The 13,802-nt window shown below is 48.8% G+C and overlaps 1 protein-coding gene across 1 annotated transcript; it reads right to left on the bottom strand.

The window, feature by feature from the left end:
• Positions 1 to 2,929: 2,929 nt before the first annotated feature.
• LOC116912094 (gasdermin-D-like) lies at positions 2,930 to 13,497 on the bottom strand. Its single transcript, XM_032915988.1, has 12 exons — positions 13,486 to 13,497; positions 13,203 to 13,232; positions 12,682 to 12,826; positions 11,943 to 12,240; positions 10,496 to 10,682; positions 9,796 to 9,970; positions 6,881 to 6,986; positions 6,143 to 6,190; positions 5,406 to 5,581; positions 4,884 to 5,025; positions 4,368 to 4,441; positions 2,930 to 3,214 (listed from the first exon to the last, which is right to left on the bottom strand). The coding sequence occupies exons 4-12, from the start codon at positions 12,160 to 12,162 to the stop codon at positions 2,960 to 2,962; spliced, it is 1,383 nt and encodes a 460-aa protein (XP_032771879.1). The 5' UTR covers positions 12,163 to 12,240; positions 12,682 to 12,826; positions 13,203 to 13,232; positions 13,486 to 13,497; the 3' UTR covers positions 2,930 to 2,959.
• Positions 13,498 to 13,802: the final 305 nt, after the last annotated feature.

The raw sequence follows: 13,802 nt of genomic DNA, 5'->3' as shown, positions 1-13,802 counted from the left end.
CAGAAGTTGACACTGCTCTGCTAGGGGCAGATAATACTCTGAAGCTTGCCTCCTTTTGCCTCTATGGTTTTCTTAAAGGATGTTTCTAACAGCATATATCCCAGCCTATTTTTAGACCATGTAGTTCAAAACGGTGTAGTAAGCTGTCATCTTCTGCCAAAGCGCACTCATGATTGCCTTCATCCTTCCCTTCAATCCCTGTCATGGGTGCATGGTGCTTTCAACTTCCATTTCCTCACTTCACAAAGATTTAGATTAGCTTTCTGAGCCACCAAGATGACTGCAAGTATGTTAGGCTTATCAAAGATAGTTGGCATCTGTATGCTCAAATCTCAAGTTTCTGAATTGAAGTACTTTTTTGTTTGAAATGCCATTCTGGTTCTATTTGAGATTTCAGTAACTGGCATGCCAGAAATTCAATAGACCTCAACTGAGTGTGTAAGCACAGTCAACAGTGGAAAGACCTATGGATTCATAACCTTGAGAACCAAGGTAGCCCTGCACAGGAAGAATTGACTGATCCCAGGCCACAAGGAAGTCTGAAAGATCCTGTCAGTAAGGTAGTAACCTGGTGAAGTTACAAGGTTTATTCAATGAGCTTGAGTGCATTCAGCTTCCGCCTTTTACCTGGTGTGCCTTCAGTTAAGTATCTTGTCCCCAAACAGGAAACAAGTATGTCTTTAGAGGGGCCACAAAAGGTCATCTAGTCAAAGCGTGGGATGTTTGCAGGCAGGGGTGCTCAGTGTTATTGACCATTGTAGCTTTACCTTACCTCCTGGTATCCTGTCTAGTAGCATAGGTTTTTCATTCTAGAGTACACTGGTTCTCACTACTTTGTGGCTAGACCAATACAATCTGAAAGAACTCATACTAAAACCTGTAATTGATTAATAAAATGTTCTGCATGATAGTTTTCCCAAAGCAGGTAATTAGCTATTGGGACTAAACCAACTTTTTAAGGTTTTTAATTTGTGTATATGTATGTACACACACACACACACACACACACACACACACACACATTCATATATATGAATGAATGAGTGTTGGTACCTGGGAAAGTCAAAAGAAAGCATTGGGTCCCCTAGAACTGGAGAACTAGAGATGTAGTTAGGAACTGCCCAGAATGGGTCCTCTGCAAAAGCAGTATGTGCTCTTAGTGACCTATCTCACCAGATCTTTAAAACACAATTTTCAAAAATTTAACATTTTGTTGGTGAGGTGGAACCCAGGATCTTTGCATGCTAAGCAAGTACTCTGCCACTGAGCTACTTGCCCAGTTCCTGCAGCATTCTAAGTGGCAAGTTCCAGTGAGTGAGATGTGGCTTCATGGAACATGTTAACAAACCATCTTTAGGTGAGTAAGGTGTACCCTTCCATAGCCACAGTCTGTGCCCTAGGATGACAAAGGGGAGTTTCTTATAAGGAGATCATTTTCTGAGAAGTCCTAAGGCTTATCCATAGTGTAGGAAAAAATAATATAGCTTTTGTAAGTCAGGTGGGCCTGGGATCCTTGTGTATCCCTAGAGCCACTTTAATGTCACTGAGACTGTCATTTCTTTGATAAGTAGTGTGAGCATCTTGAGAGTTGGTGCTGCTTTGGTGCTACTATAGAGTTAGTATTTCTGGCACGCACCATACCAAGGTACAGGTGTTTACATTTGAAAGTCGAGTCTCTAAAGAAGGGTGAGTCCACTTGTTTGGCGTGTTTGGAATTTTAAGGTATCAGGTTCTGACTCAACTCTGTTTTTAAAAAGGATTTTATGTGTATAAGTGTTTTTGCCTGCATTAAGTGTACCATGTACACTGATACTCAAGCCAGATGAGAACATGAGCTTCCTTGAAATTGGGGTTATGAATGGTTGGGACCTCTGCTATTGAGGATAGTTGGGCTTTAAATAGGCCATTTCTGATATTTGTGGTTTGCTTGATAGGTGCTGTCCCAGGCGCTATTCATCTCGTAGAATGATGATTCTTCCTATTACCACCCTCTGGCATCTGTTACCCAACAGAGTTAAGGAAGTGATCACGTGAGTCTTGCTCAATCTCTGCTTTTCCAGTGGTCAGTTTCTCCATTCCTAGGAATTGGTCTGGTACTGCTATATTCCCAGTGCTTTGACATTAACACACTAGAGTATATGGTACCACGGAAGATGCCAAAGGCTGTGTGTGGCAGAGCTTGAGACAATTGAAAAGGCAGTTTGCAACTTAGGGCTCTTTAAAGAGTTATTTTGTGGCAGTCTTCTGTGGAGAAGGACCCTGGGGAAGGCAGCCAACAGCTGAAGCTAAGGGGAAGAAGGGAGGTACAGCCAAGAGGAATGGAGCAGAACAGAGAGTCTTTGAGGCCATTTGAAACAGGTTGTGCATCTAAGGCATCAGAGGAAAGAAATGATATGATCTGTTTGAAAGGCTTCATTCCAGCTATCCCAAGAAGAGACAGGAAACAGAAGCAGGGGCCAGTTAAGCAGTTGGTATCATTGAGGCAAAAACTGATTTTGAGTTTGCTGGCAATCTATGTGAGAAACAACCAAGATTAGGATGTGATTTGAATGTTGGGGTAGTGAGGGCCTAAGTGGAGAATAAACTTGGCTTGGGTGCCTGGAAGGATGGGTAGAAATGGGAAGTGGGTTGAGGTAATTAGATTGAGTAGGACAACCCACAGGGGCATGAGAGGGCCTGTGGAAAAAACAAGAAGTACATAGGAAGACAGCTGGATAGCCCAGATAGAGGATGAACCATAGCGCAAGTTCTAGCCACTTTTCTATTCTGATCTGTGACTTCCCAGAGTTCCATCTTCCATCTTTGTAAAAGTCAGACACACACGGTGCAGGCACCCTTGTTGGAGGATGTAGGTGTTACCAGAAATAGTATCACAGAAGAAACTTGTAGGGAGAAGCCGGACTCAGTGAGTGACTCAGCTACTGCACAATTAACAAGGAAGACTGGGAAGAGCCTGGTCTTATTTATTCAACTGACTCGATCCCATGCTCTGACATTGTATAGTCATTGGTACAATGGGCTGGAACCTGAGCAGCTTGTTCTGTTTTGTCATGTGACAGATGGAACAAAGGAGGCCAATGCAGGAAACGCAAGGCAGGACAGCTTGTCCTGTGTTACCCTGAAGAGCTACTTCTCCCTGTGGTCTCACCTTGCCACCATACAATAACAGCACTCTTGTAAGCATGTCACATATAATTTTACAAAGTTCTTGTGCCTGGGGAATGACCACAAATCTCATTTTACAATGGCTGATTTTACAGAGGGGACTATGCTACCTAAGATACACAGCCAAACTGTTCTGCAGCCAGCCTGCATTGCTCAGACAGAATCCTGATTCAGGATACTTGTTCTGAATAGGTATTTCCGATGTCTGGAACCAGTCTTAAGTGTAGTGTGGGGCCTTTCCTGGTGAAACCCTGTCATCAGCTGTGACCACTAGAGAGGGTCAATGACATCCCAGGCTGCCAGGAGTCAGGTTGGATGAGACCTTAGGGACAGATAAGTGTTTCCTCTTCAGGCACTGTCCTAGAAAGCCCAGGGCTTGGGTCAGCCAGTAGCTGCAGCCCTTTGAGGCATGCGTAGAGTGCAGAAAGCTGAGGTACCACTGTAGGGTCCCAGGGGAGCTGGCAGCCAGACTTCTCTAGCTCCAGCCCACAGCCCTGCACCAGGTTTAGGATGAGGACCTCATCCTCACTCTTCAGGGCACAGAGTACTCCTGTTGGGAGGGGAGAGGTTGTTTCCTCCGTCTGATTACAGTTGTGCTCCAAGATGCTTCCCACCTGCAAGAAACCACTCAGAAGGACAGCAGGGACTGCCTAGGCCTTGGGTGGTGGCATCTACTCTCAAGCAGCAGCCAAGTTGTGGTTTGGGGGTTTATGCTTATGCATTCTTGCCCTTGATCCTGCGGGTTATACAGCCCCATTTCTACTCCCATGCACACTGCCCTTGACTGCTGCTGGCTGCAGTGAAGCATCCGTAGCAGTCTCCAGGGCCTTCCAGCCTTTGCTGACCTGCCAGGCTGCCTACCACACTAGCTGTCAACTTCAAGAGTTGGCTCCACAGGCAATGTGTGAGCTCATTCCAATACTGTCCATCATCCATGGAGGAGTCAGTTGGATGGGACATACTCTGGCTCGGCAGAGAACATGGGTGAAATGAGCGTGTAAAGTACTTCAGGATGCAGGACAAAGTGGGATCCCCAGGAAGACTGCTCAGAGCTACAGGCTGCAAGGCCAGACCCAGAGACTGCCCACTCTGAGTAGGGGCTGCACAAATGAGTTGTGGGAATGTCAATCAGATCTTTCTACAAAGCTGCTCCACCTGTTCCTCCCTGCACTCCACCCCCCTCCTTTGTTTGTGAATCTCACCAGCTCCAGTTCCTCAGATAGGATTTGTCTCTCTATGGACTGGGCCAACAGGCAATGCTGGGGTTCACTCAGTGCTGTGAGATATAAGAGAGGGGGGGTTACCATGTAGAGGAGGTCCCAGGTAGCTCTGTATTGTGTCCTTCTTTGTGGACTCTGATGGAGGGAGGGCTGCACCTCGGGAGTCCTTTGGTGAGGAGAAACTGCTAGTTCTGGTACCTCTGGAACTATCTTTCCCAAAAGATTCTAAATGGTCGAAACTACATCTCCCTGGAGCAGTCTACCTAGGGCTGGCAATGAATGTCAGGCACAGAGGGTTTTCACATGTACAGGCTGTTCCACTGATAGTGGTCTTGAGCAGCAGTGATTAACCAGCTTCTGGGAAGACTTGATTAAGGCCACTCACACTGTTAGTGCAGACCCAAGGCACCATGCTCTAGCAGCCCAAGCTTCAGCATGGGGTCCTCCCTCATGTCCTCCCTTCAGGATCTGCTTTCAGTCATTGACGCCTACTCTTACCTGCTAGGGCTCCAAGAATATAGAGGATAGCCCTGCCTTTCGAGCATGACAAGTTGCTTGTAGAGTCTTGGAGGATGCATAAGACACAGCCTCCAGGGCCCTCCAGCTGTGCCAGCGGCCCTGTGTCCAGAGCCTGTTCCAGCTGCAGGAAAAGGGTATTAGGAAGAGGCCCCTGTTCTTGTATTCAAAGCAAGCCTCTGTCCATTCAAAGAGTCGCTCCTGCCTCTGGGAAGCCACTAGTATGCAAAGAGCCTGGATTTGGGCTAGAACTTGGCTGAACCAGCTTCCTCCTAGCTGGGTGGGCTGATGGGAGTCTGGACTTGGTGTCTGACACAGAGCAGACTCTAAGGCATGCCAGTCCATACAGAGCCCTGCCTTACATTCTCAGAAGAGTGTGTGAGAGCCTCAGTGAAGCCCTGTCAGCTGTGAACATGCCACCATGCTCTGTTCCTGCCCACTTTGCCCTGTCCCTGTCTGTCTAGATCTGGAATCTTTCCCAAGTCTGGCAAGTAGGTCCATCACCGTATCCTCTAGCTCCTGGAGTGCCTGCTGATCCCGTAGTAGCTCCTGGAGGGCACCAAGCAATGTGGCCCGTCGCTCTGAGGACAATGTGACCAGGTCCTGCAACTGGCTATCTGCTTGGTCCCGCAAGCTGTAGAAGTTAGACTCTTCTCCTGATTCCTGGCTGAAGGCTATAGCTGTAGAGACCAGATGGGCAGCCACTTAGCTTTATGCCAGTCACCTTCTCGGGGGTCCTTTGTGTTCCCAGCTTCCCCAGGAAATCCAGTGGCACAGGAGCGACCATGTGCAGCTCTCTCACAGGAAATGTGCCATATACACTTATCCCATTCCCTTCTCTGCACCTTCACGAGACATTTGCACGCTGTCTTGTCCAAATCAGCCAATCACACAGCTCAGTCATGCTTCCTACCTGTCACTTCACTGCCTTCCTATTTTCCCTTCCCCCTTTACAGTGCTCCTACAGAAGGAGCAGAGTCTGTCCCAGCTCTCTCTTCCAGGGCTGCTAGACTGCTCTGGGTCTGAGGCTCCTAAGCAGCACTCCTGTATTCAGGAGAGGGGACCAGGGCTTAGAACATCGTGAGTCTCCAATGGGCATTTCTGCCACACATTGCTCTTGGCAGTTCTGACTCACTTTACCATTTCAGGTAGAGTCCTCCACAGTGACCTGGGGACACCACATAGCATTTGGAGACCACAGAACCATGTCATGGCAGTCACCAACCTTGGTAGTCGCTCACCTACTCTGGCGTTCCTGCAGAGCGTTCTTTCAGGGAAGTAAAGGATGGCTGCATGTGGCCGAGCAAGGGGAATACAAACAAACCCAAAGAAGAAAGAAGCAGGACATCTGGTCAGAGAGGTTGCCTCTCCCGTGCTGCATAGCAGGGGTGGGACTCTGCAGGGTTACCTTACAGAGCACCCTAAAGCAGCCGAAGCCCTGCCACAAAGAGTGCCATGGCCAGGGCAACAGGTGACAATGGTTGGCCCCTGAACCCATGCTTTTCCCTCCCATGGGGACAAAGATGCGGCCTCCATTTGCCCTCTTCTCCCACTCCAAGGCCAAGCCAAGAGATCCAGTGGCCAAAGTGAGTGCCAAGAGCTGGTGCCATCCAGGCAGTTTCCAGATGTGTCTCTGTTTTGGGACATGGATGGAGCAGCAAGGTCCACTGTGTCTCTGCTTATTTTCTGACAGCAAATATGCAGAGAGACTTTGTTCCAATGGGGTAACAAGGGCCCTTTTCGTAAAATTTAGCCCTACACCAGGGCAGGCAGGGACTAGCTGGGTTTAGGCCTCCCCAGCATGACCTCAGCGGCATTCCTTAAAAGTCAAGTCTATAGGTGGCCTGACCAGCATACTGTTCAGCCAGTGGGACAGGGGAGGTAGGGCCTTCTTTCCTTCTTTCTGCTCCTCACTGCTTGATAGTCTCTGCCAGATGGTAGGGGGTGGGGACGTGGGGTACAGGACTGAATAGGCTTACCCCAGCCATCTTCTTCCACCACTAGCTGCAGAACCCTGTAGGCCAGAACACTGCCCTGTGGGATGCTCACCATCTTCTCTGTGTCCACATGGCTCTGTCCCTGGACCTGTGAGGGGGAGCAGGGAGAAAAGACAGCAGGCTCCAGCCTCCAGCCTCCAGAAGCTTCAGGAATTGGTTTTGGAGGCAGATAGAAAAACTACCAGGGTCCTGATGACAAGATTCCTGGAAGGCTAGCTTCACAGGTAGGTGAAGGTGAGGCCAGACAGCAAGAACCCTATGTGCAGCAAGAACGCAAACTGCTTGCGTAAACGGTGGTTCTAGAAACCAACCTAAAGCACTCAGAACTCAAACACTGCACCTGGCCTGGTCAAGTTCTAAGAAAGCACACAATGGAGACACTAGTGTGCTCTGTCCTATTAAATATGTTACGCTGATTCAGGGACACTCAGAAAATGCTGAGGTGTGGGCATTGGGGCATGGCTGGTCTATTCCACACGGCCACAAAGTCCCTCTCTCCCATTTTCCACATGGCAGCCAAGGCTTAAAGAAGTAAAAGTATGGGAGGAAGTTGGCCCTAGAAGCTAGGCTTTCATGATCTTTGTCCATTGTCACAGCCTTTCTGCCTACTCCCTCAGGAAAGAGCCCCTTACAGCACCAGTAATAAAACTACATTTTCATCAGGTGTCATTGTTGTCCTGGATACAGGCCACCACTTGCAGCAAGATGTGGCCACATAGCCTGACAGGATACACACAGAGTTGTGTAAGTTTGGGGGAGGGGTACTGCTCCCACTTTCCTGTTCTGTTGTGTGGAGTGTATATAAGTAGATACTATAGCCATGTTGACACATGAGGTGTGTTTGAATATGCTTAGCCCAGGGAATGGCACTATTTGGAGGTGTGGCTTTGTTGGAGTAGGTGTGTTACTGTAGATGTGGTTCTAAGACCCTTGTCCCAGTTGTCTGAAAGTCAATATTCTGCTAGCAGCCTTCAGATGAAGATGTAGAACTCTCAGCTTCCCCTGCGCCATGCCTGTGTGGTTGCTACCATGTTCCTGCCTTGATGATACTGGACTGAACCTCTGAACCTGTAAGCCAGCCCAATTAAATGTTGTCAATTATAAGACTTGTCTTGGTCCTGGTGTCTGTTCACAGCAGTAAAACCCTAACCAAGACAAGGCGAAAGGCACACATTGGATAACAGAATGGAAAAACAGAAAGAACCAATCCCTAAAAACTGTCATCTACCATTGGAAATCTTTGGCTCCTGTGTGGACTTTTGTGTAAGGGGAAAATGCTTTTCTTCTATTGGGTCAATATTACTTTTTAATTTCCCTTCACTTGCCAGCAAAGAATTGGAAGTCTTGGTCTTCTGGGGTTCTGGGTTGTAGCAGAAAGTGCCGTGTGCTGGGAAAAAACCTACTTTCAGCAATCTGGGAAGGCTGTTTACCTTATCCTAGAACCCAGACTTAGGATGCTCAGTATCTTCATGTATTAGGATACTATAAGAAGGAAGGACCAAACTGAAGCCATTCTGAATACAACTTCCATTTTGAATAGGAGTCAAGTAAAGTTTAAGTTCCCAAGACCTTCTTGGGTAACTGACATCGGACTTGGCAGAAAGAGATGTGTGTCCAGGTAACTAGCATCCTGGTAGACAAGTTGAGACATAAAAGGTAGGCAAGTTACCCTGCTACAGTTGAATAAACCAACCAATGGATAAATTTCCCACAAATAAATGTTTCTAAGAAACTTCAATATCCCTGATCCCGATTGTTGGAAAATGTAACTGTGACTTGGCACAGATCTTTGTGATTTTGAAGCCTAAAAGCTCTGTAACATTCTGGCTCCTAGCTGTCGTTCAGCTCAGGACTCTGTTCTGCATCCCTGATCCATCAGTAGTGGCTTTATTAAATAAACCTTTCTTTTCTGCATTGACCTCGTGTTTGAGCTGGGTTGGGTCTAACTTGGACCCCATAACAATATCAGCAATAAATGTTTAATTGCAAGATACTGTCCTTGTCCTAGTTGTCTGCCCCACTGCATGAGCTGCGTCAGAAGACTGTCACTCTGCCTCAGGAACATGTGATTGGAAGACAGGTGATTGAAGCACGTGCTTAGAACGAATGTATGTGATTAGAATTAGCATTTGCAGGTTATGCTTCTGTTCACTGACTCAACCAAACATATGCATTGAAAACACATATCAGACTTGAACTTGAACCCCACCCCTTACTGCCAGTGTGGTTCTCAGCAAGGAACTTCTTTGTGTTCTGGTTTCCTCAGGTAAGGAAACAGACTTGACAGGTGCCACTCCTGGAATCATCCGAATGAATGGATGAGGTCTGCTGAGTGCTTGCAGGCAGAAGGTGGTACCTACCTGTTCGTGGGGATGCTCAGGGCATCAGCCACCTGGGCCTGCAGCTGATATGTGGAAGGCAGTGAGCCCCAGAACCTAGGACGTTCCTGTGAAGCCAGCCTTTCTGTGTGAGAGGCCGAAGTAAACGACCTAAGAATGGATGTTTGTAACCAGGTGTGCAAATCTACTGTGAAGGACGCGTGCTGTGCTTTTGATTTCTGTGCTATTCCAGACCAGTGATATAGGAGTAGGGGATTACACTGTGTTGCATCTGTAGCACCAGGTACCTGGGAGGTAGAGATAGGAGGTCATTTGGGTCCAGACTGGGCAATATACTAAGACTCTGCTTTAAAACAGAGGGAAAGAGGGGACACTGGGGTGTGAACGTGAGAAACCTCAATAGAATATGTGGGGGCAGAGCTGAGACCGTTTCATTTTCCAAGGACTGCATTCCCCTTCAGGATAGGGAGACTTCTAGGTAGAGCATCTTCATGAGGTTGATTCCTCATTATTCCGACCTCACTGCCCACCATGTACCCACTCTGACATCCCGCACACCTGAACATGGCCCAGCTGTAGGAGGGACAGCTGTCCGGCTCCTCGCATTTGGTCGTGGCTCTGAAGTATGGTATCTTGCAGGGTCTCCACAGCCTCGGTCACCACATATAGGCTCTCCCTCTCCTTCCGGCTCTGTAGTTCCTGGAGGAACGAGGGCCTAGGCGACCTCAGTTTCCTGGAGGGTGCAGAGAAGCAGAGATCAGAGCTGGGAGGGGCATCTGTCCAGCTGGGCAGTCTTTCCTGGCTCAGTGCTCCTTGTACTATGTCAGTAGCTAGGGGAGAAACAATGTACTGGCCTGTGTGGGTGGGGGTGAGAGAGAGGCCGGCTTGCTTAAAGTGAGCGGTGGTCACCTGAAAAAGGAGGAAACTGAGGAAAGCCAGGCACAGTCTTCTTCAAGGTTTCAGATATCCAAACATGGGCTCGAATGAGATTTAAAATTTGGAAGATAATATTAAAATGGATGAAAAGGACCCAGATTGCTAACCTGGGAGACCTAGCAGCAACTGAGGATCGATCAACTTCAGGTAGGTGTCTCTGATTTGCTGCAGTTACCACCACTCCCTGTTGCCCAGGGCTCACTCCCATGGGTCTACTGTCTCATGTGCCTTGTCAGGCTGTAGGCTGGTGGCACCCTTGGCTTTCCCCTAATACTCAGAGTACTGGGAGTCCAGCTGCCCACAAAGCTTCCCTGGCGCTCACCTCTTCTCAAGCAGCATCTCCCAGGTAAACGGGGAGACCCAGAGTGTCTGCACCGCCAAGGCAGAGAGGCAGGTGGTCGTGCCGCTTCCAGTCACCTGGCTCTGAAGCCCAGCGCTCACGCTCACAGCTCCTGTCAATCCCCCTGCCTCCTTCTCCCAGGAATAGATGGGCTTGCTGTGGTTCACCTCTGCAGAGAGAAAAGCACAAGCTGCAGGTGCCTGGCAAGGGAAGGAGACAGGTGGCAGGATGGTTCATGGTGCAGTTTGGGCCTCAGTCAGGTCTCAAAATGGCTGCCACCACCGATACATTGTGTGAGTGCCGTGCGCCGAAGTCACTGAGCTCTCAAAGTCTCAATATCCTCATCTACATGCAGGGAAGAACCAGCATCGGGGCTTTCTCCGAGGGGGGAATTTGAGGATGAAAGGCCAATTTGGCAATGTGGTCTCTGGCACAGGAGGCCTGGAATCCATAGTAGCTGTTATAGTGGATTAAACTATAATTTGCTGTTGGTGAGAGAGATTTCTCAGTCATGAGAGTGCTTGCCTCCAGAACACCTTATTGGGTTCCCAGCACCCATGTTGGCCTGCTTACAACTGCTTGCTACTCCAGGTGCATCTATACTCTTTTCTGAAGGCACCTGCACTCACGTGATATGCACACAGATGAACATTCATGTGCGCACGCATACACACACACACACACACACACACACACACACAGAGAGAGAGAGAGAAAATAAGTCTTAAAATAATTGCCTAAGTGTGCATATATTGTGCATGTATGTATGTATGTATGTATGTATGTATGTATGTATATGCCATGAAAGTAGGAAGAGGAAGAAATCTAAAGGGAGAAGGGGAGAGCAGGAGTAAGAGCATCTTTGTGACCTGAAAGTGGAAGGAGCACTGTCTGGGGGGGGAAGGGGACCAGCAAGAGGAGGAGGAGGGCTGGGGGAAGATACAGAAATATGAACAAATTAATCTGTGTGTGTGAAATGGCAGGAAGAGCCACTCTGCGGACCAGAGTTTGATCCTTGGGACACCCATGGTGGAAGGAGAGAACTGGCTCCTGAAAGTTGTCCTCTGACCTGCACATCAGTGCTGCGGCACACATATGCCCACCACACAACACCCACAAAGAACAAACAAGTCTAAAGCGAAGAATCTGTTATAAAAGAAATGCCATAATGAAACCCACTGCTTTGCACTCATAGGAAATTAATAAAAACCAATAATAATTTGCTTAAATTACAAGAGGGAACACAGGAACAAAAGAGCCTTTCTCTGGTACATACAGCCACGTGACATGACTATGGGAGCCAATGCTCCTGCTAGCCTCACCCAGGGGTTTCTGGGTACCAGGGCAGAGGCCTGTTCAGTGTCTCAGTACGTTCATCTGCCTCCCTTGGGAGTCCCATTTCACTCTGCAGCAGCCTCTCGGAAGATACCTGGGTCAGGGCAGCCAGGCTCCAGCACATCCAGCAGGGAGAAGTCTGTGGGGATGAGGGGTGTGTCCCAAGGCCAGAGGGAATGCTTGTGCTTCTTCCTCACCAGGCAGAAGGGGCGCAGGCGCTGTGAACTGTTCAGGCTGTCTACCGGCACCAGCTCACCCTTCCTGCCCAGCTCTCTCACCAGGCTTTTGGTGCTCCTCAAGAACAGGGATGACATGCTCCTTGAGAGGCAAGGGACAATATCATCCCGGGCTGGATATGGGATCCCTTCGTGATAGCTGCAAGCTGGCCTGAGCTGGAAACAGAGATGTGAAGACTGGGAGCCCAGGCTGACTGCCTGAGTCACACCAGATCCAGCTAGGTTCCAAACTTCGTCTTAGAGTGGAAGCCACAGCTAGCCCAAAACATCATTCAGGTTACCCAACCATACAATGCTGAACTCTGAGAAGTTCAGGACCACAGACATACTTCTCTGGGTTTCAGGGCTGTTCTTTTGGAAACACGACTGAATCCCTCTGTGCTGTGTAATGTGGTGGTTTAGCCATATTTAGAAAATGCCTCCTCCATGCATCTCTATGAGGACGCAGTTAATAACTGTGAAGACCTTCGGTGGCAGGCCTAGGTCCATACACTACAGCTCTGCATTCTCGCCCCTCTTTCTTTCCCAAAGACATTGGGGACCCAGGCATGGTGTACAGAGGGAGGAGTTGGGTTGAGAGGGGAGCAGGAATCCTACTTGCTTTCCCTGTGGTTGTACAAATTCCTGTGCGGAAGGATCTAAGGTGGACTCCAGTTTCCTCTTATCTCCAGTTGCGTTGTATCATGGTTTTCTTGACATTGAAGCCAGGACCTCCCTGAGGTGGGCTCTGGGATTCACCTGTCTGTTTGTGCAGGGTGTTGATTTTAGGATGAGCCTTGGGCTGCAGCGAGAAAAAAAAAAAAAAAAAAAAAAAAACTAGGGCAGGTGGGAGCTGGTCTAGGGGTGACTGGGAGGCTGGAGAAGAGAGCCTGACACCCAGCCCTGGCGACTGCTGGAGGTGCTGGCCCCACCTCTCTTTTCTGGGGCAGTTCCTAGGTCCCACTGTCACTTCGAGGGATTTAGAAAAATGTCTGATTTGTTTTAAAACAGGAAGAAGGGAAATAAAAGCTTTTAAGTATGTCACAATACAAAAAGGGATGCTATATTCTATATTCTTTATCCCAACAGTATTAAATGATAATTTCTGTGGTAGCAGGGTTTCAGTAAAGAGAAAGCACCTGGGTCCTCAAGCATCACCCTCCTGGGACCTAGAAAAGAGAGGAGGAGAGGAATTTGGGTCCTAGTTGCAGGGCAATGGCGACACTCCCTGGGCAGCGGAAGCGTCACACTAAGGGTTGCAGGTCAGCCCAAGTCAGGGAGGCCGCAGAGGGAGGAGGCAAGCTGAATTGGTGTTCAGAGAACCCAGGACAGCAGGGCAAGGAGGAACCTGAAGCCTTGGGACACGTCCCTCAGCTTCGTACCTCGGGGTGGCTGCTGGTGGGTGCCACCCAGCTGACCTACCGGATGCCAAGGCCACTGCGCCTGCGCAAGACCGCTCTGTTCACGTGGGACTCTTGACTTTCATTCTGGACTGCAGGATTCCAGCTCTGCCCCTGGTGTATCCATAAAGCCCTTTGCCAGATAACTGTAGACTTCAGCTCCTCCTGAGTGAGATAAAGCTGCTTTCGGCTTTCTTCCCAGCCATACCTTCCCCACCCCCCACCCCCACCCCCAGTTCTCTCTTCTACAGGATGGCAACACCCAGCTTCTCAATCTATGTTTTTCTTCCCTTCTGATACCTATGGAGGCTCAGGGACGCTGCAAAACTCTCAGCTTCT

The sequence above is a fragment of the Rattus rattus genome, chromosome 1 (assembly GCF_011064425.1).
Source record: "Rattus rattus isolate New Zealand chromosome 1, Rrattus_CSIRO_v1, whole genome shotgun sequence".
Lineage (NCBI taxonomy): Eukaryota > Metazoa > Chordata > Mammalia > Rodentia > Muridae > Rattus > Rattus rattus.
Note: the sequence above shows the minus strand (reverse complement) of the source record. Positions and strands in the feature narration are given on the sequence as shown.